Source organism: Temnothorax americanus, unplaced genomic scaffold (genome assembly GCF_048541705.1).
Source record: "Temnothorax americanus isolate GAGA-0224 unplaced genomic scaffold, ASM4854170v1 Scaffold9, whole genome shotgun sequence".
Classification (NCBI taxonomy): domain Eukaryota; kingdom Metazoa; phylum Arthropoda; class Insecta; order Hymenoptera; family Formicidae; genus Temnothorax; species Temnothorax americanus.
This window is the reverse complement of record NW_027509812.1, coordinates 1,595,962-1,618,704: the sequence shown is the minus strand read 5'-3', so window position 1 is coordinate 1,618,704 and position 22,743 is coordinate 1,595,962. Positions and strand designations below refer to the sequence as shown.

Sequence of the window (22,743 nt, the reverse complement as noted above, 5' to 3'; positions counted from 1 at the left end):
AGATACATAGAGATAGATATTATTTGTAATACGCATTGTACAAACAATACGTGCAAATCTCTAAACAAGTATTTCGCGACAAGGAGCAGCGGTCGACACGACGCGACGATATCGAGTCGTTTGTCACGTAACGCTGCCTATTGAAGACGCCGAGATACTCGAGACGCATTTGAGGCATTCCGACGTACACTCGGTACCTTCAAAATTCGACATCGCGCAAGCAGCCGGCATCCCGTATCGCGTTAGCTCCGTGTATTTTATCACAAATAATCGTGAGATTTTCGCGCAGCGTCACATCAGCCCCAATCTCAAGTCCTTTATTCGCATTCTCGGTAGCGAGATACCTCGATAAGAATAATCGCTAACACGGTCCGGTCTCGCGTTTTCACGGCTGTGTGAAACCGGCTGTTCGTTGCGAAGAGTGGGCGCCGGGTTGACGCAAGAGAGAGAGAGAGAGAGAGAGAGAACACAGCACGCAGCCTCCCACCGTTCCCCCTCGTGATCCCCGACTCCCCTCCCCCCGCTTCACCCCCGGGTAACCCTCTCGCGCTCCGCCGGAACCCGGTCGCTGCCTATACGTGTCCCCCTAGGGCACTCCGCGGCGCGCCTGCGCAGCCTCGCGATTATGACGTCACGCACCATGACGCCACAACGTCCGATTGGCGGAGCGCGTCGTCGTCGCCGTCGTCGTCGTGTCGTCGTAGCTGTTTTTTAGGGACGACGGTGTTACGGGTCGCGGGGGGGTGGCGGGAAGGGGAGGAGGGATCGGCTTGGCAATGGCTCCGGCACGCAGGGCAGGGGGGAACGAGAGGAGCGCGCGCGAGAGAGAAAGGGAGGGAGAGAGAGAGAGAGAAAGAGAGCGTACATAGATCTGCCAGCGATGACGGGGCAGGAGGGGGGGGGGAGATCGAGCGGTGCCGAACGTGGCCGAACAAACGCGAGCGACGCGCGAAAGAGAGAAAGGCAGCCTCGGGAGCGAGAGGGACGGAGCTAGGTGGGGGACTGGGGAGGTGGGGACGCGGCGCGACGGTCTACGGCTCGGCTTTGCCGCCGCATTCTCGAGCGTTCGTTTCTTCGCACGGCAGTCGGACGGGCGAGCGCGCGTCTCGTCGCGCCGATATATCCCGCGTTAATTTTCGCGCGTTCGTCTCGCGTTCGCTTGCCGAGAAGAAGAGAAAGAGAGAATTCACGGAGCGGCGAGAGGGAAGAAGAGTATTACGGCGACGGTTGGTCGCGATCGCGTGTGCCTCGCGTTTTTGCGTGGTCCCGGTGCGCGCGAGACAGTGAGATACACCGAGTTGAAAGGGAAGCACGGAGATATATATATATATTCGTGGCGAGCGCCTCTTCGAGCCCTCGGAGGGCGCGCGCGAGTTTTCCCCTCCCCCGCGAAGAGCGGCGAGTGGCGAGCGACGCCGCCGTGCCGTTTGTTCGCGGCGCCCCATCGCGGATTTTCGCTCCGGGTGTCGGAGGCGAGGCGAGGCGAGGCGAGGCGAAGCGGAGCGGGCGTCGCTACGCGTTCGTCCTCTCGCGGCTCGTGTGCCCGCGAGCCGCGGCGACGGAGTGCGCGCGTGACGGGAGGTGGTTGACGTTATCGTCGTCTACGTCGCGCGGTCGGGATCGCGTCTCGTTACGCGGAGCGGAGTTGAGCGGAGCGATCCCGCGCGAGAGCGCGGAGGGTGGGAGATAAGCGGTGGACGAAGCGCGGACGATCGAGCGAGAGAGATAAGAGCCCGGGGGAGATACACGCGCCGCGAGAACCACCACCGCCGCCGCCATCGTTCCTCGACGCCGACGCGACGTTTCACGCCGGCAGGATGATGGGCAAACGGACGCAGTGCTATCTGTGCGACCTGCCCAGGATGCCGTGGGCGATGATAATGGATTACGCGGAGCCGGTGTGCCGCGGCTGCGTGAATTACGAGGGCGCCGACCGGATCGACCACGTCCTCGAGACGGCGAAGCAGCTGAAGAAGGCGCACGGCTTCCAGGACGCCCGGTCGTCCGCCGCGTCCAAGACGTATCGGACGAGCGCGGGCCACACCGAGCACAACGGCGGGACGACGCTCGACGTCCTGCCGATCCAGAACGCGCCGCAGGGCAGCCACGCGCGCCACCACAACGTCGCCGGCTACTCGCAGCTGCACCACCGTAACTCGATCACCGAGTTCGCGTCGGGCACGGCGGCCGCGGCCGCTGCCGCCCGGCAGCAGCAGGTCGGCCGCCAGCACGGCGACGAGGGCCACGAGATCGCCAACAGCATCCGTAGCAATCCCCCGCGTCTGTCGAGCGCCCATCTCGCCGCGGTCGCCGCGCACCAGATGACCCTCCACACGCGCGGCATCACCCAGCTCAAGCGCGGCATCTCGGCGATCGACGAGGACGAGCACAGCGACAAGCGGCTCTCCCTCGAGGAGCAGCATCCGGTCAGGCCGCCGCTCACCCGCGGCGACTCCCTGCCCGCGGTCAGCCTCGCCGTCAGCTACGTGCAGGACAGGAACAAGGAGAAGCATCCGGTGAGGGCGCCCAGCTTCGAGACGGCGACCACCTTCAAGGCCAACGGTGAGTCTTTCTCCCCTCTGTTCTCTGTTTTTTGGGTCGCGCCCCGCGCCCCGCGGTCGATCGATCGATCGTTCGTCGCGATGTACCCTGGGAACTTGAAGCGAAAACGTCGCGGCTCGATGGTTTCGTTTGTTTGCGTTCGTCCTGAAATCTACTTCGGAAGCTTCGTTCTGGTTTGCGATTGTTTACGGCGCGTATACAGACGAGATTGAACCACGTACGCGCGCGGGCCACCAGGTCGTGCGCATTGCCAAATGTTGATCCGCCGAGTGTTTTATTTATTGTCGAGTGATCGCAATTTCCTTTAGAAATGGCGATGTAGCTCTAAGAATCTCTATAGATGCCACGTCGGTTTCTTTAACGATAAGTCATCGAGTCAAAAGTTGAAATTCTTCTGTTTGGCGTGTAAGAACCATCGATTTACGCGTGGTATATTTCTCAAAACAAAAGCCTCGCGTCCAGCAACCGTCGTCTTCGCTTCCCTAGGAGAGTAAACGAAATACCCCGGATATCGGGCAAAAAGTCTGTCCGGCATTCCGGCGTTTGCGCGCGCGGTGTTCTGGCGTTTTTATCGGTTCCTACTATAAATAGTTGAAGAGGAGGGGTCTGTGCGCACAGTCGGCACAGTCATTCGTTCGTGGCCATCTGGCGCGAGAAGGCAACGCACGCACACGCGTGTACGTCGATGAGGACGACGACGACGACGACGACGATGCAGAGAGATCGCATTGAAAGGAAGCAACGTCCTCTGTCGCGTCCTCTCTTTCTCCTCCATATCTAGCTCTCTGCCTTCGATCGGCGTCCGAACGCGTACAAAAGAGACGTACGTCGAGCACGCGATTGGACGACCAAAAGATACGCGCGTTCAGTTGCCGTGTCGTGACGCGTTCAATCAGGTGACGTCACGCCACCGTCGCTGCTGTCTCGTCGCCGTATTTATACCCGATGAACGAGACCGTTGTACGCCGCGGCGCCGCGCCGCGCCGGTCGCTCGACGACGAGCGAATCTTCCGCTCGCGAGCGCGAATTTTTGCAGCGACGGGATGTTGCGTTCGCGTCTGGTGAACTCTACGACGCGTCGCGTTACGCTTGTCGCGACGAAGCGGCGCAGGTTCCTCTCGTTTCCCCGTCGTCGCTTCGCGAAGCACGCGAAGCACGACGAAGTCTTGTTTGGGTTGGGGCACGCTCTCGCCACCGCGGAGTGACCACGTTCGTCACGGCGCGATACGGAATCTTTTTTCGCGCCGCGATTAGTCGCTCCGATTTTAACGAAATATACGGAACCGACGCGGCGCGGCGAACGTTGAACCAACGACGAGAGATCGGAGCGAAGGCCGCCACGCGCGAACGGCGTCGGCAGCATAATTATCTCCGGCCCGATATGCGTTTGGCTTTGTCGTTCGTCCGACAAAAATGCTTGGGACTTTTATCGGGACAGAGATATAAGGATTCGTTCTTCTTCCACGCGAACGCGAGGGAGATGAATGAACGGTTTGGAGCGGTCTTCGATTACCGTTCAAATCTCCGTGACGTTGTAACTTCGACGTCACTCTGACGCTGCTGTGGTTGGCTCTTCCTTCTTTATGGATTTCGTTCGCGATTTATTAAAGCGGAGCGAAATCGCGCGCAATTTCGGAAACTTTAATCGGATGACGTCGGAAGTCGTGCGATTCTACGATCGTAGAATGCGCCTTGCACGCGCAACATTCGATCGTACTCCCGCTGCGTAACTAAGCGCGAGCGCGTTCGCTCATCTCTCCTCTCTCTCTTTCCCTTTGCGATGGCGAGTCGCTCTTTTCGCGCTTTTCGGTTCCGTCTTCTCTATCGTTCGCTTCTCTCTTTTCTCTTCTTCTCCCCGTCTCCCCTTCTCGTCGCGTCGCATATGTCGCATCGCGGCGACGAAACCGGTCCCGAGGTTGTCTCCTCCTCGTTTGCCGCGGCGCGGCGCGGCGCGACATTTTCGCCGGGATAACTGTAGCGTGCCCCCCTTTTCTTGCTCGCGCCGCTCGCTGCTTTTCACGCCGGCGAAAGATACGCGGCCCATTGACGATGACGGCGACGTCGTTGTCGCGTAATCCTACCCCAACCTTACCTAATCCTTAACCTGATCGTACGCGCGCGGGCGGCACGGCGACCTTGCCTCGTCGACCGTTATTTCGACATTCTGAATCGGCCGGGTCTATTACGGAGAATGAGTGGATTACTGGATTGTTTAAAAAAGTAAAATCATCCATCATGTCTTTTATCTACTTAGAATCCGCAGATCCACTTTGTTTCTCTTACGAAAATCCACGTAAATTCCCATTCAAAGATGTCATTGATGCTCCGTCTTGATTATAAAATAAAACTCGTAGTTTTCTCTCTTTTAATCTACCGTTGTTACGTTCCGAGATGACGGAATGCTCCGCTGAAACGGAGTTCGTGTCGGATAACAAAGGTTTCTCGATTGTCCACGAGTAATAATTCTCGGAGGACGATAACCTGGCAGAGATTGGAAACGTGCGCGCGCGCGCGATGTTTTCGAGACACCCAGTGCAGTGACGTAGAACGCCACAAACAGCTGAATATATAATATATTGTCGCGCCGTCTGTGGTATCGGTCGCGTTATCTCACCCGATAACAGCCCTGTAGAGATAATCAGCGATCGCGAACCGTCGCGTTATCGCTGTTATTCAATGCGGTGTACGAACTGCCTGCGTGCGCTTTATTAAAGTATTTTCACGCGCCTAGGCTAATAGACTCGGGGATATCGCGTCGATTGACAATCGCAGAAATATGTCTCAGAAATAGCTGATTATTTTCTTCGTGTCGAGGATAAAGTATCATTATTGACGGAAATCTGATCCGTCTCTATGGAAAAATATTGGCGGTTATCTCGCGATGGCGGGACACGGTTACATCGTGTTTACCATCGTGCGTGGAAAAAAACCCATCGGAGAAGCGGGATTTGCTTATTTTTCCTGTCGAGCTTTTTTTTTTTTATCCTTGAGGTTACTGTTTTCGTTCAAAAGACAGCGTTCACGTTTTACGTATACGCGAGTTCCGATAAAAATAGATTATCGCTGGCAAAGATTGGGGTCTGGAAATAAACGCGGAGATCTCGTGAGAGAAAGAGAGAGAGAGAGAGAGAAGGAGAACCTTTGAGATCCGGAGAAATTCCGCTTGTCGTTTGATTCGGCTATCGATCGTCGATCTTTAACTAAATGCTTGCTAGATCTGCTCGACAACGTGTCGCTCGATTTATACGTCGCGAGAACAATTTCGATAACCCGCGAATGAGAGTATTGCGTATTTTAACCAGGAACCGAAAAATAAAATTTCCAAGCGCGAGCTCTCGATTTTTAGCGTCGCAAACGTGGGAAATGTTTAGCTTCACGTATATAAGAATAAGAATAACTTGTGCGATCAAGATAGTTTACATATGAATTTAATAATGTAACGAATTTAATCAATTTAATAACTTTATCATTTAATAAAAAGTATTGTATTTCTCGTTGATCTTCGTTTCGACAAATCAGTCGTTGCAGTTAATCCATTATCGAGATTTCATTTCTCTGGATGATGTTATAAATTATCTCGAAACTCGAAATCAACTATTTCTCGCGTTTGTATCTATACGTTATTCTTCGCTGTCATTCATCATTGGGGTTTACGACGAACGGATGCTCGCGCGTGCCGACGGTATCGTTTTTCCTAATGGAAACCAAATCTCGCAAATGGACGTAGCTCCATGGCACGTTCCGTTGTACTTGTTCTAAAAATTCTCAAACGTTCGAAGTATTGCCAACGTAAAGTTTTAGTTATTTATTTTTTACTTTACGAAAACCTAGTACTGATTTAATAAATTAATTATAATCTGACCTTAAATCACTTATCTCTCGAAATATGTAATTCATGATCCCGCGTTTTATTACGCGTAAGATATTGCGTCAGCACGAGCACTATTTCCGTAATATTCCGTACTGCAGATTCCACCCACCGACTTTCTCGTTAAAGATTTGCGAGCAAATCTTTCCGCGGTTCGTTCTCTATATATCATGTATATTAATGGCGCAGCTTCTCACGCGAGCTCGTATCAATAATGGATTGACGGTGGTAAATGGAGGAGAATGAGATCGCTCGTTCTCCTAGTCCGACGTTCACCGGCTCGAAACGCTCAGAATTAAACCGAACGCGATCCGTTGGGTTGTTTGCGAGAGAGCATCTCGTTTCGCGAACGTCAAGCACGTACGTTGCGTCAGTCAGTTTCCGTGCGGCAACGTCCAGTTGCGATCAATCATGCGGCGAGAGGCGACGGCAGATACGGCGACTGGCGACTGATGACCGGCCAAAGCGTCCGCGCGCGCACTCACGTTCGCGTACGTGCGACGAAGAGCTATAGGTCGAGACGTTCGGGAGGAGAAGGGCGAACCAGAAAGAGACTTTGTTCTCATATTCGTGCGCCGGGCGTAGCGTTCCGCGCGTCGTCTACCTCTATATCGAAACAGATCGAAATCAGAGGCGATAAACGCGCCCGAGAGTAGCGAGATTCAGGTATCCGAATACGAAAATTTTCGAGGATCCGTCCGCGTTTCGCGCGAAGATGATCCTTCGCGTATCGAGACACGTTATATCCCCGGACAAATGTAGTCGCGGGTGAAACGACGAATAGACCTAAAATCGAAATAAAAAATGCTTCATCAGGTGCGACAGAAAAAAATGTAATGTTATAAAAAATGCGAACGTTCTAGAGATATTAAATAAAGGTGGCTTCGACACCAAATTTGTCAAACATTATCCGTACTATTTTATTAAGTCGTTAATTTTTGATTGTTCGAAGATAATGATTACAAATTAGAGACAACGAATTATGTAGCTAGAAATATTGCTGTAAGCAGTTCCGTCGGTTGAAATTAATCGTCGAGTTTGATCGAAGTCGCACATCACTAACCGCACATCACGCTGACAGGATTGAACATAAATATTAACAAGATCCCGCTCGATGACCGAGAACCGTCAATATTTATTCACATATCACGGGTCGCTATTTATGCATTAAAAAATGTAATACGAAACTTGTTGATCGCTCCGCCACTCTCGACACTTTTTCTTTCTTTTAGAAGAGAAAAGTGGATCATCCCCATAATTGATTAGGGGAAAAAAAAAAAAAAAAAAAAAAAAGTTCTGAATGCTGCTATAGGTAAAGCGCGAATCGTAGTAGTAAGTAGGGTATAGTGGCGAGAGATAGGCAGCACACCTCGACTAGTCGCGCGTTTCGCAACTGTCGTTGTTACGTATCGTGAGCGGCCGATCGATCGCGTACAGATAGATACTTCGCTCTCCTGCCCTACGTCATCGGGACGAGTTTCATGTAGGTATATATACGTACGGCAGAACGGACAGCGTGTGTACACGACGACGACGACGACGACGACGCCGACGTGCCTGTGAAGGGGCTGTACTTTCGAAACAAGGCCACTATACGACGGCCAGCGATACACACCGTCGTCCAGGGACGTGCGAATTACGCGCTTACGTGCATACACGCGCGTTTCGAAAGGATCTCGTCGAACGCGAGTCAAACATTCGTCACGTGATCTCTGTTGAACACGAGCGTTCAGATAAGACGTCGTCGGTGTGTTTCCCCGCGAGTGGAGCCAAATTGTCGTACATAAGCATATCGGTCTAGGAACGCGGCTTTTTGGAATAGTTAGAGAAAGAGCGGAAGGAAGTAGCTTATTAGTTTAATTTTTCAACGTAGCTTGAAGTGTTTCTGACTCTTTACGATATCTCGTATGCGTAACGAGATGATGATTCTCGGTTGTAGAAAATTAACAATGTTTACGTACTCGAGCGATAAGGAGGACCGAGGGATAAAACTTGGAAACTTCGTTTAGCGATAAGATTGCTCGACTTCTTCAACTTTTTTTGGAACGAATATTTCAATCTTCACGCGGATACGGAGTTACTTTTGCTTTATCGCGGGAGGAGGAAACGTCTATTTGAATCACTGCCTAGGGGCTCGTGCGTTTTAACACTTTTAACCGTGAGTCATCGAAAATAATAAAATTTTATTTCAGCGACAGAAACGGCAGCATAAACATCGTAAATAAACATTTTTTTCCCATCGCCGTACGCGTATCGGTGTAATCGCGTAACCGCTAGTTACCGTGCGCATAAAAATACATTTCGATAACGATGTGTATATTTCTGCATCTGTTTGCGCGACGTTAATCTTTTCAATTTTACTAAACGCGTAGCTGTGCGAATATTTTCCAGCGGACGCTCAATGATGCCGACGGAGCGTCCGATTAGATTATTGCTTTTTTTTTCTAAAAACCAAACTTAACGTTATCAAATGAAGTGAACGGTGGTAACGAGAACTGACTGAGGTTTCATTTGTAACTAACGGAAATAAATGTCTGTTTAAGGATCGAGATTGCAGACCAACACGTGTGGTTTTCGTTATAAATGGGAAAATCCGAGAAACGAAGATTGGCAAATGAAAGAAAAATTTGAGATTGAAAAGTGTTCTATTTGAATTCTGTGCAAATTTCACTATCATTTGATTTTAAACGGGATTGATTCTGGGCAAATGGCCTCTTGGAAAATCGACGTGAAGGAACCAAACGCCAATCACATGTCACTCTAGAGCACAAGTTTCCTTATACCGCGACTCTCTTCTACCGAAAGAGATCTCGTCGGATCTCCTCCCGGCGCTCACGCCGTTTCCGCCTCCCTGATCTTTCAGCGGCGGCGTGCTTTGGCGCTGGCTAAATTGAACGTCCGAAAGCGGCGACAGAAACAAGTTCGTTTACCGGGAAACCGCGAGAATGCCGCGCAGCTGTTCCGAGGAAACCGAGTCGGCGCGGTGCGCGTAATGCCCGTATCACACTAGGCGATTGGCGATTGCGTCTACGTTTGCGTTTACGTCTCTTGACCAATCGGAAAGTAGCTGCTGGCGATTGCGATTCGCGATTTTCGTTCTGCGTGGTCAAAAGACGTAGACGCAAACGTAAACGCAATCGCCAATCGCCTAGTGTGATACGGGCATAACGCGAAAGAGCTGCTACGAATAAATCGCGAGCGCACGCTCGGCACGGCCCTGATCGAGTGTGTGACTAAGCCGCGCGGCGGCCGCCTACGGGCGTGATGCGATGTGTCGCGGTTACAGAAAGAAAGAAAGAGAGAGAGAGAGAGGGCGCGCGTGCATACGTTTTCCCCCTCGCCCCACCGTCCGTTTCGCTCGCTTCAACGTTCCTCTTCCTTCTCGCGTAATCTCGCGAGGATGAAGAGACGTCGTCGCCGGTCCTCTCGGCGCTCTATCGGAGCCGTTACGGAAAAGTACCGGTCACACGTCTACCCGGTGGCACTCTATCTGTTCTTCTCCCTCCCTGCCGTACCCCCTATCTACTGCTCCGTATGCCGTAGGCGAGGCCTCGGTGACTCGCGCGCGTACACACCGTCATACTACGGGCGAAAGGCGCGGGAAGCGGAGGCCGCGTATCTGCGCGCGGGATTGCGTGTCACCGCGAACAACCGTGACCGAATGATGATTCCTTCCTCGCTCGCTCGCTCGCTCGCTCGCGCGGCCAACAAGTCGGCCGTTCGTTGGTACGTGCGGTATACGAGTTGTTTCTCTCTCGCGTTCGTCGCCTCCCGTCGCCGCGTCGCCACCGGACCTCTAACCCTCGGGTGCGGAGATGCATTCGACGTACATGTACCGCGATTCGAGGCGCCTTACGCAGAGGCGTGTTGACACACAGGCGCTCCGCGCGCGTATTTTAGCTCCGCAGTTAAAAATAGCACTTGACGGACGAGGATGACGTTTCGTATTTGCAAAAACAGGAGGCGGAGAGAGAGAGAGAGAGAATCGCTACACGGGATCGCTTTACGGTCGTGGATTATTATCGACGTTTCAATACTGGCGACGCGGTTGTGTATAGAATGGATTTTAGAACGCCGCTCCTGTTTGCCCCGGGACTTGTACGGGACTTCTGCTTTATCTGATAGATTAGCGTTCTGTTCACGATCATCGTGGATACGCGTGTCAAACCTTGACGATTAAATATTGACCCTCATCGGTCATATTAATTTTTTAGGGTTACCGATATAATCGCGCGCGGATCATCCAACTGTTATTTTCGCGCGACATTCCATCAGGGTCAATGTGAACGCCGCACGTGCGCCTCGAAAGTACACCGCGAATCGAACTCCGAAACTCTCGTAAACAACGCTATCGCGCTACTTTGTAGTAATCTCGCTTAATTGAGTTATTTACAAGCATGGACAAATCGGTTTCTTTCGGTCCCGCGATAACATCGTCCACGTGTTTTTTCGACGGACGAAAAAAGACCCCGATATCAGGCAGCCGCAATATGCTAAACATAGAATTGAAATGCGGGATATCGCGTTTCAAAGTTCGACCCGTCAACGCTTGTCAAATTATTCAAGCGTAATCGTAAAGGGCGGGGCGGTGGACGCCGAAGTTTCGTAAGTTTCCGGATGGTCGGGGAGAGCGTATCCTGGAGCATATTTCGTTTGACGAATAACGACCGTACGTGAGCGGAAACCCGCGCAGGGTCGAAGACGGAGTCGCTCGACGCGCGTACAAAGGCGTCGCGCCAAATGCGCGTAATTGAAGCAAGTATGTATTCCGCTCGCTCGCGACGGGATCGTGACTACGATTAGAGAGGCACCCAGGCGAGTGCAGCGAAACGTACAAATCGCGCGACGTACGATCGGCGTAAGAGAAAAAAGATGCTCGTCCCGCTGCTTATTATGCGCGTTATATCGCGCGTTGCATTCTCGGAATGAGCCGCTCCACTTAATCCTTCGAGACGCGCTGACAATTCTTAGAAGATTGATCACGCTGTATAAATGGAAATTACAAGTCTCGAACGGATTGATATAAGAGTCTTGTCGTTTGTCCATCAAGAGAGAGAGAGAGAGAGAGAGAGAGAGAGAGAGAGAGAGAGAGAGAGAGAGAGAGAGAGAGAGAGAGAGAGAGAGAGAGAGAGAGAGAGAGAGAGCTTTGTATCAAAGTTAGAAAATTCAAGTTTTTGGAAAAATGGGATAAAACATTTCTTCTCCCCTAGATGTGAGGCGATTTTGTGAGATTTCTGCTTTCGACTTGGATAAATAATACAAATACCTTGAGACGATTTAAAATTATCGGTCATCCAATTGCGACGTTCCTGTTAGCTCGCGCCGATCACGGGAACAGCGCGAGAAAGAGACACGAGGGGGCCATGCATGTGGGAATAACTGTGACGTTGACAGAAAATATATATTATGTGCGACCACGCGATAAAACGTATAGCGACTGAAAGGAGTAATCGGTCCGCGATACATAAAACATCGGGTAAACGATCGGCGCGTGTCGAAGGCCAATGACGATACGACGCAATACGGTAACGTGGCCGTGTGCCGTGATGATACGTCGTCGTCGCCGTTGTCGTTGCTCGTATGCGACCTGCGTGTTAATCGCCTCGGCTGCTTCTTAAGTGGCTCGCCCGAGTAAACATTATATCGAAATGCACCGCCTTGTGGCGACGCGCGGATTTTACAACTGTCGCGCGAATAAGGCCGACTCTTTCGGTGTACGTAGCGATAAGCCCCTTTCACGAAGATGAAATCGATGAGCGGCGATGTTGTCATCTTCAGAAATTTACGTTATTATTTGCATAAGCTGATAAAAACTTATTAGTGTCATCATCGCGACAAAAGTGTCTTCTGAGAAATTAATGGTCTCAATACTTATCACGGTTAAAATCGCGAGTAACAATTCAAGTTTCGATACATGATGCAGGTTTGTCTTAAAGCGATAAAGACACTTTACCTTGGATTTCTATTTAATTTAATATCGGTTAATTGATAATAGAACATTTTCAGGAACAGGCGTTCTTTACTTGTTAGAGAAGTCAAAGGTCAAATATATTTAACTTTGTTAACGACTAGAAGATATTTTAGCTTACTGAAACTCTTCGTCGAGGCACGCGGGGATCCACGTAGGATCTCGCGGAGATCTCGGATTCAAGGTCCATCGAGCGAGTTCGGGAAACGCCGTTACTGACGTAATCTAACGTGCGCGTATAACGATTAACTTCTATTCTCGCCTCGTTTCTCGCAATCGTTTTCGCTACCATTATCGGCGTCGGCGTCGAGAAGAAAAACGACGTTTATTTCTGCTCGCCAATGAAGTCATTGCGCTATAAAGGCGATTATTATAAGGGGGGAAACATTCCGCGCAGATTGCACGTGGCAAAAAGTGGACGTCGGCAAGGACAGTCTCGACTCACGATAAATTACGATCACTCGCCGTGTTACGCCGCGCGTATCGATCACTTGCACTTTACCCTCGGGGAAACCCCTAACAAGCTCGCTCCCCGAGTCCGTTCATTTTTTTTCGCGGATTCAAAAACCGTGTTTCGATTGAAAAAGAAAAAAGAAGGAAAAACGAACGTAACACGTCAAAAGAAACCGCGTTGAATAACTGTGAGAACCTCTGTGTTTAAATTCGATTACACATTGCGGGATGTCACTATATTCTCTGCTTTGCACATTAAAAATAATTTATGAGCTCACTCTAAAAAAGGCGCTCGATGACGTAGTCATATCTTGAAGGAAAATAAAACAATTATCCATATATTCTTTGAAAGAAAAAAAACTGAAACGGAACAAAGTAAACACAAGTTGAAAATAAGGAGGCAAAAAGTGAAACTGCATAATTTGCACTTATCCATATTTACATAATTATTATCTTTTTTTTCGCGCAAACTTCTGAATGTCGTGTGAATATTCTTTCCTGAATATCCGCCTCGGTTCCCGCCAAAGTTCCCAGGGCTCCTCCGATATTTTGCATGTTTACGCCGTTATATATATCCGGAAATAAAATAAATTAGAGCGTGCATTTGACGGTATATACGTTTTCAGGAGCATACGTTGGGCCGTCCATACCGTTGGCACCGACCAACGTCGCGGCCAATGGTGGAGGATCGCCTCTTCGTCCAAGAACGAGTCCTCCACCGCCGCCGCCGCCGAGTCAGGAAGGCGCCAACGACAATTCGCAGTCGAATCATCATCAGGTACGCACGAGATACATGTTAATTATCAGCTAGCGCAGCTTCAGCCGGTCCATTCATAGGCGACGGTCCCTATTTATACGCGCGCAATCAACGTTTCTGCGCGCCTTCTGGCCTGCTGAACGCCTACGCGAGCGAGTCCATTATAAGCCTGTTAATCTTAGAATGCTAGCTGAGCGTGACACTTCCTCTTTCAGGGCACGGCGAACGGTCCGTCACCGATGGCCGCCCTAATGTCAGTCGCTGACAATCTGACATCGCCTGAACCGGTGCCACAGCCACCGAATAATCCCAGTCCTACTAGCAGAAGTCCGCCGACCACGGCTGCGAACGCTCAGCAACGCAGTGCTTCTAGAGGCTCCCAGCACAGCCCGAACAGTTCAGGTAATTGCAGCAGTACTGTATTTATCTATATCTATCATCTTGATATGGTCATTCATGTTTATATAGAATACACCTGCGTCTTATCAGATTTATTGAGCGAATCGTACGATTATAGAACGAGTTTTTAAAATGTTAAAATCAAACTTTTTGTAAGATTATAACGCAACGTCGAATAACGTCGCAAAAAATTGTATGAATTTACAGGCTCCTCGGGCAGACGGTCCAGCAGTTCGAGGCAGGTGTCATCGACAACCGTGACGACGTCTTCGGAAGGTGCGGTCGCTCAAGCTGCCGGTGCTGAACCGGTCACGGCGCCGACCCTCAAGTGTACGCTATGCCAGGAACGCCTGGAGGATACACACTTTGTGCAGTGTCCCAGCGTACCGCACCACAAGTTCTGCTTCCCGTGCAGTCGGGACAGCATAAAGAGACAGGGTGCTGGCTCGGAGGTGAGTACCCTGGATATCGCGCATCGATGTCCTCCAATATTCCATCAACGATACTCATCGGTTTTTGTTCTTGTTTCTCGTTTCAGGTTTATTGTCCGAGCGGTGAGAAATGCCCGCTGGCGAACAGCCAGGTACCGTGGGCCTTCATGCAGGGTGAGATAGCTACCATCCTGGGCGAGGATACCACGGGCACCGGGCTCAAAGTCAAGAAGGAGAGAGAAACTTAAAAACCCTCTTTCAATGTCGAATCAGGGCTCAAATTTTCTGTCCCTCTTTGTATAGAGGGGCTGTTATATGGTTGGAACCGTGAAGGGTTTCACCGAGCGCTTTTGGTAACGGTGATAAAGACTCGTTAGCGACACGCGGAAGAGCCAACGAACGACTCGAGCCAAAGACGTTGTCTGGTACGATACGGATTCTCACGAAGTTGTTGACGTCAATGATAAGGGGGGTTATGAAAGGGGAGGGTAAAGAAAAGGGTGGGTAGGGTTGGGGGAGGGAAAGTGGACGATTTGATTTTATTCGAAGCCGACGGGTAATGACGCGTTTTGATAATGTGATCGATGTCGTGCGGTATTTTATCTTTTGTGACCGGTTTTGAGAAGAAGTCTTTGGCAAATTGTATACTGGCGGTCGATTGGTCTGCTACATACATGTACATACGGATTTCGTAGAGAGCGGTTGATTAACACGACGGAAGCAGCGCATTATTTTTCGCGGGTTAGAGGAGCAGTGCGCGACGTTGAAAATCGCGACGGCATTTGATGATGCTGATAATTTGTTGCCCGGTTGGGTTTGTACTTAGGCTCGATGCCTTTCTTCATTGTCTCTTGTATCGCGGGCATAATTGCTTGCGTTCTTTTACAACACACACACACACACACACGCAGACGCAGACACACGCATAGACACTACACAGACATACATATACATGCAACACACAGACACATCACGTACACAAAATACCAGAACACGTTTCACGCACACCTCGAAACGGAAACATTGACTTGGTATCGCGAAACGCACGCGATCGCATTGTACTTTATTATTTTTTCGCCCAATCGAATGATTGGAACTCGTGGATTTTAATTAATGACTAACGCGAGGGACAAGTATCCGTCTCCGCGGTTATCGCCGCCCCTTTTTCTATTCTTTCGTTTGTATACTCTTTCTACCTATACTCTTCGCTCGTTGTATTATATAATAAACATATGACGGAAATTCGGACCCAGCGCACGGGTTTTCTGTACATTGTGTATATGTGTATATACCTATATTATTAATAAAGCGTATAACTAAACGAATTTTTAACGTTTTTTAAGTGTACAAAAATCTATATTCGTTTTTGCGTTTTGTCTCATTAAATTATTATTATCCTCTGTCTCTTTTCTTTCGTCTCTTTTTTCTCTTTTCGTTCTTGCGAAGTTGTATGTCGTCGTCTCTTAAAAGGCGCTCTTTGGCGTGGTAGAGACCTCGCGAGGGCACGCGTTGCGTTTTACTCGCACTCCTTACAATCGCGCTCGTCTGGTCGTCGGGGGGGAAGTAACAAGAAAAAAAGTAGAAGAGTCACGCGAGACACGTGAGCACATCGCGCCATCCAGTCTCATCCGTAAAGCGGATTATGTAATATGATAATGTCCGACTGGACAACGTCCACTTTCGCCTTTAGTTTATGCGCTAGACATTAAGTCGAGGGCCTTTCGTTCATTTTCACCGATGAAAAAGGCACGCCCGTCAAAATAGGAACCACATACTCGCTATGTCTAAACGATAAAAAAAAAGAGTGAAGAGGGAGAAAAGTCAGAGGCAGAGGCACTCGCTGGACGCGCCCGAGGGGGAATTCTTTCCCGCGCGACGATCGAGCGGATCTTCTCGCGGGAAGGGGTGTCCGTTTTTTTTCTTAGGCACGCGCGCGCGCGGCGGCTCCTTTTGTATATATTTGTACAAAACAGATCGGCACACACGTACACATACAGACACATACACGTACATGAGTGAAAGGGGAGCGGTTGTCGGAAGTTGTCGCGGGGGAACGAGCGCTTCGGAAAAATAGAAGATTAAAAGGAAAAGAGAGACCATTTTTTTTTCGCGCCTCGTGCCGCGGACGGATTCCGCCGAGGCTCGAGATATCCTCCGCCTCCTCGATTTAGCGGCGACGAGTGATATTTCGAAGCGGCGTCTCTGCTCAAGGTGCGTCTAAATTTGTAATGTTATTAAGCCGTTAAAGTTACCAGTGTGATGATACCAATATGTTACGATCGCGCATTCGCGGTCGCGATTCGATTGCTCATGTAATTAAAACTGACGGGTAAAAAGAAGCAAGTTGTGTCCACTTACCGGCGAAAGTTTCAAAGCGATTATTATATCACATAGGTTGTTAAATATATTTTATTCCATTCTTTCGGTACCGAGCGCGAGAAGGGCGTGTATATCTCGTGAGATGTGCGTCTCTCGCACCTAATGCCGATCAATTAGACACGAAATATATTGAACAACTGCATGTACGCATAAATAATTTGTATCTTGAGTTTTGTCGATAAGCACGCGTGCGCTCTCCCTAAGTTTTCCTTGCATATTACGTTGATCTTCCTGACGCATACGTTCTCTAACATTGTAAGTCTAGACGCGCTTAAGCGTCGCGCAACAACTGACGACGTAGACGTCGAGGGGAGCGCTCGATAGCAATACTTTGTACAACTGTAACGCGGCCCTCGCCGTGTCGAGTTCCGGCCGAGGGGGTAGCTCTCCCATGAAGACACAACCCTTGACTTGGCCAGAACCCGGCGGTGGCGGGTCGCGATTTTTCTCACGCATAACATTTGTTCTCTCGCGCGCGCGATAACCCGCGAGCTCGCGCTCTCCTTTTAAACGTATTAAATCCGTAACGAATCCTTGTACCGGAGTAAACGGAGAGAGATCCTCTCTCGACAATGGGGGCTTGGTCGTCGCGTGCCGTATCATTCTCCACGTCCGATCATACTTTCCGTATATGTATATCCGTTGTATCTCTCTTTCTATTCCTCTCTCTCTCTCTCTCTCTCTCTCTCTCTCTCTCTCTCTCTCTCTCTCTCTCTCTCTCTCTCGGATAATAATTCCGCAGCAGGATCTCGTTTCTCAAGACGGTGCTTTGTCGTACGAAGCTCCGCGATACGAATTAATTGGTAATTATCGAGATTGTTTGACGTTATCCCTCCATCTGTCTCCGTTGCTGTCGTCGCTGTCATTATTAACGGTTGACCGGGGATGAGCGGGGAATTGGGGCGCGCAGGGAATAAGGGGGTTGCGGAGCGTCGCGACGACGCTCGGGGATTACGTTGAGATAATCGCGCAACTCGCTCGCTTTCAATCCGATTGTCAATTGTCGACGACAACGACGACCAAGCCGCCCAAAGTCGCCAATTTCGGCTTTTCTCTCTTCGATGAGGCGCGCGCACGGAGGGACGCGCGATAGTCCTTCCCCGATCGAAGGCGAAAGAACTCTTACGCTCGTATCGTAATTCGTTCCGTTTGTCCCCTATCGTCCTTCTTTCTGTTTCTCCCCCTTTTTTTCCTTTCTTCTTGAACGATTCTCGTATAGCTAACGCCAGATACACGAAGTCGAAGAGATATGACGAAACAATATGTCGAATAGCAATTGTAGTAGTGGATAATGAAAATTTTCTAGTATACCATACCTCGAGGAACGCGTAACATTGTACTGTTTATCGTATGTATGCAACAAGCAAAAACAAAATATATGTGTTGATGTGAACGAATGCGTTTCTTTTATTCCAACCATCTCCGCACGAACTTCCGCCGTCAAATTGTAGCGTATTTATCCCAATTTGATATCGCGCAGAGAAACGGTTTGACAGCGAAAGTTTACGCGGATTGTAATACGTTTGTTATTTACTCCCTTGTTTCTCACGCTGAGCTTTTATTACGCCGTCGAATACGGCAAACGCGAGGATCGACCGTGACGTGTCAATTTTCGTCACGTTTTTATTATCCTAGACAGCTTCAATTTTTCATTTTCTAAGATTAAAACGGCAGCGTGCCCCTCATATATTCGCCAATATTAGGCGATCTAAATTTAAAAGTCTCTAATGAAAGTGGTCGATAAGGGAAAACGAGACAGAATTTTAGATATTATGATCGTTCTCCAGACTTCAGCGATTCCTGCTCCTGAGAGCGTTGCGAAATGTGTGTGTGTGTATGTATGTATATACATATATAAATATATGTATACGTCAGAAAACGTATACAACGACCTTAAGCCCGAACGTTCCGCCTGTGGGGTCCGCAGTCGAGGGAAGGAGGAGGCGAAGGGGGGCGAGGGGCCGCGAGCCCTCCCGAACCGTGAAAATCAATGCCAATATTCAGCTGGGGTGGGTGGGATGAAGGAAGGGGGGCGGAACGAGGAACGCAACGTGGCGGAATATTGATCTGTGCACGTTCCAGACGGCTCGGAAGCCACCGTCTCCCCGCGCGCGTATAGCGTTGCGCGATGACTCCGCGCGCTTAAAGCGGATGAGACGTAAATTATTCAACGCCCATGATACACGATGTATATAAACCACGACGAATGGACCAGGCAAATAAGATCGTTCTTTCTTGAATGGGACTAATTACGTGGGGGAGCTCTCCCATCGTCTCTGCGAAATTGGGTTAATCCAACGGAAAACCGGAAATGTAATTTCTCTCGAAAGACGCGTATTAAAAATGAAAGAAAACAGATATTTTGGACAGATCTTTGTATACCCGGAATGTCGGGGTTGTGGCGCAAAAGTTAACGGCGACGGAGATTTTTGATTATGTATCCTTGGGTGCGGCATAAAGAAAAAAACGTGCAGAGAGCCCTAAAAGTGCGCAACACAAAGATCATATGCGTATCAGTTTAATTTGCAAAAGAAAAAGTCTTTCTCTCTCTTTCCGTCTCTCTGTTCCGTGCGGAATTCGCAAAAGGAGCTCTTTTCGGGTCGCGGCTCTTCTCGCGGCCGAGCTGTCTTTCGCCTTTAAGGGTCAACATTCCCGATCGTTACCATGCACGAAGACCGTTATTATGTTGATAACTCGCCGTAACAGGGTGACGAAAGTCGAGCGCGATAGCGCGTCGCGTAAATTACAACCGCGGTGATTAACGCGACCCGGCGACGATTGCACGCCTTCGCGATCGCGCCCGCCAGATAAAATTGTGAGATATCGAGAGACTCCCTGCCGCCCCGCCCTGCAAACAAAAGCCGCGCTCCCCGCGCACGTTGATCGCCACGATTTTCGAAGATTAGATAAGCGTCGCGCGCGGTTCGTCGAAATATGCAGCGATATAAGAGCGTTTTCGGGCCACATTAGAGCGATCGTAAGATTGACGCGACGTTCTTGACGTTCTTATACATTCGATCGTGAATGGCCCTCGAAAATTCTCTGCGACGGTCGCAAAATCAAAATGTAGAGGTCGCAAAGAAATGAAATGCAAAATGAAACGGTCATACGTACTTTTAAAAATTGAAGACTGAAGAGATCGAATCATTCATTTAAATCGGAGATTTTCGAAAGAGCGAATTAATATCAACTTAAAACCTATAAATATACATTCATGGATTTATATTTTATCATTTCGAAATTATTCTCCGAGTCTTTTGTGATTATGTAAAGGACTTTAATTGGTATTTCTGAGCGAATGAACGTCTTTCTCTCTCTCTCTCTCTCCGCCGCGCGCGGTCGGTGACCGGTCGCGGAGCACAAAAAGGCGCGAATCTTGGGTCGAACGGACGAGTCGACACCAGCGTCGGTCCATCGTCTTTAAAGGACGTCGTGCATTACGTATACCTTTGACGTACTGTTATTGAGCACGCGCGCGCGAGGAAGCGTTAAAGCGGCCGAGGGTTTCTCGGGAGGCTAAACGCGCGTAGTATAGCGGAGAGAGAGAGAGGATCGTTGACGTCATCCGACGTCCGATCGGCATCTCCACCGGCCTTTCGCTTAAAATTAGTGTCCTTGCCGCGCCGCGCCGCGCCGCGCGCCGGCCGAGATGCGATGCATCTGCTTTGTTGCGGCACGCCCCGCGCGTTGACATTTCCTTTGAAAAAATGCCAACGCGATTTTCCCCGTGGACGCGTCCATGCCGGGACCGGCGGAGGTCCGGGGCGCGCGATGACGCATAAGGGGGACGAGACGCGAGAAACGGTCATCCGTGTAACGCGCGTGTTTCACGCGCGAGTTACTCGCGCAGCAAAAAGCGCCGCCGGCGTGTTATTCACAGGTCAAACGCTACGAGCGGTATAATTCTGGAATAATTCTGGAGTGGTCAAATCGAAAGAGACAGAAATCGGCGCCGGGCGAGGAGAATCTCGATGTAATTTAACAGCACAGCGACGAAAGCGCTCGCAGTTGGCTCCGACGCGCAAATTTGGTCTCCCCTTTAAGAATCGATACTGTTGTCTATAGAAACGTCGGTTGCAGCCGGCCGGGATCGCAGAAGGTACGACGACGTAGCCGAACGTAGTGCGGGAACCGCTTGATTTCCAGTCGTAGCCGGGAAAGAGCTGGAACGAACGGGAGGGCGACCACCCCCGCTTCAAAGAGAGAGAGAGAGCTTCAGAGCTTTATTATCGCCGGTCCTTGAACCCGCCTTTGCGGCTCGAACGTTACGCCAACGTTCTTCCGTTCTCTCTATCCGAGTTTATTGCGTTTTTGATTGATATACCATTCGCTATAGGAACAGTTATTTTTATATTTATTTTATACACTTGACTCGCCTGAATTTATCTCGCGTGCTTTTATATTAATTTGAATAAGATTATCTCCCAAATAAACGGAAGTGCTAATCTTGATTGTAGAGATATATTACAGCATAATTAATAATTTTTTCAAGTATAATAGAATGTTATATATAATTATACATATGTGATATATGTATATACATACATATCACATAGAGTACAGAAAATGTTATACATATCTTTGGAAGGTTTGACGTTTCGTCTTTGCTGTTGAAAGAGAGAGTGTATTCTTCGTAATTGCACGTGTGCACGCACGATGATTCGCGATTCTTTTCTTTTTAATCACACTCACATCGTTGTCTATTATAATTGGGGTTAAACGCCACGTGCATGTTCAAGGACGCCGCGCACCGTGCCTGCCAATTGATGCATATTTTAAAGCGTACGATATAGATGTTGTTAGGTCACTATACGTACGGATATTTAGTTGTTAAATGTTTCATTGTAAGACATGCGACACACATTATTATTGTATGCCGCACGATAAAGAACGGTTGCATTATATTTTCACACTCTGTTAACGTGACACGTGGTCGGAAATGCAACGGGTGATTACTCCAATTATTTACCACCGCGCGCGCGCGGAAACTTTCTTCATTTGATAACTCGATAAAAGTTATCAAGTTCACTAGCAGTTTGCTGCATTTAAGTAATTAATGCGATAGATAGCGATTAATACATGTGTCATCTCCTGTTTGATTCATTGACAATTGTTTTTCGTTTTATTATTATTCTTTTACGATAAAGATTTTTCTCGCGTAAATCTTAAAAATAATGACGACGCGGAGGAAAATGTTATTCCAGAGGGATATCTCTTTCTTGTTACAGAGAAAATTCGAGTTCTCCGGAAACGTGCAACAACGGAGCCTGCTCTACGACGCCTCCAGGGGAGATGACTTCCGTTCGCACGTGTTATTGCAAACACGAGGGGAATGCAGCGCGCAAAGAGGATAACGATATTGCGATACACAATGGGAAGCGGCATCCTGCGACTGCCGTATCTAAAAAATCGATCGTCACGAATAGAATTTCCAAAGACGGCAGGGAGTCGGATAAAGGAGCGAGACGCGTTACCAACGAGGAAACGGTATTGAACATTTACGAGTTTATTTGGCCAACATTTAGTCATTTGAATATACTTTTCACGATAATTACGTTATCCGTTGCAGCCTGACACGAACCGATTGGCAGAAGCGCGGTCTCCTAATCTCGAATTAAGTCCCGAAACGTCGATCGCCCTCGAAAACGCCGAGAAGATCATTAACGATGCAAAGATACAACTCATGGAAGTCTGCGCAACGTCGAGCTTCGATTCTGCACGACGGAATAAAAATACGTGAGTCAAAAAATCCTGGTTTACAGAGAGAAGAACGTTCCATCTCGTATTTTATTTAGAAGTTGCGAATCTCTCTCCTCTTTTTCCACAATTGCTTTTCTCGTCTTTTAAAAGTATTAATTTCAAAAGTTACTCGGTCAATTTAAATGACATATACATATACTTGAATTTAAATTATATATACAGTAAA

General features: G+C 49.1%; 2 protein-coding genes across 4 annotated transcripts in view; both read left to right on the top strand.

Annotated features, from left to right (window-relative positions):
• The window catches only part of LOC143908125 (uncharacterized), a 64,109-nt gene that overhangs the window by 36,231 nt on the left and 5,135 nt on the right, over window positions 1-22,743 (top strand). For all 3 annotated transcript variants that reach the window (XM_077425462.1, XM_077425463.1, XM_077425465.1), the window contains 2 exons: window positions 22,046-22,304; window positions 22,387-22,553. In XM_077425462.1, coding sequence (XP_077281588.1) covers window positions 22,046-22,304; window positions 22,387-22,553 — 426 coding nt within the window. The remainder of the gene's footprint in view (window positions 1-22,045; window positions 22,305-22,386; window positions 22,554-22,743) is intronic.
• Pits (Protein interacting with Ttk69 and Sin3A) lies at window positions 1,046-18,210 on the top strand. The gene is made up of 5 exons (XM_077425469.1): window positions 1,046-2,562; window positions 13,478-13,629; window positions 13,824-14,010; window positions 14,215-14,459; window positions 14,546-18,210. The coding sequence occupies exons 1-5, from the start codon at window positions 1,818-1,820 to the stop codon at window positions 14,684-14,686; spliced, it is 1,470 nt and encodes a 489-aa protein (XP_077281595.1). The 5' UTR covers window positions 1,046-1,817; the 3' UTR covers window positions 14,687-18,210.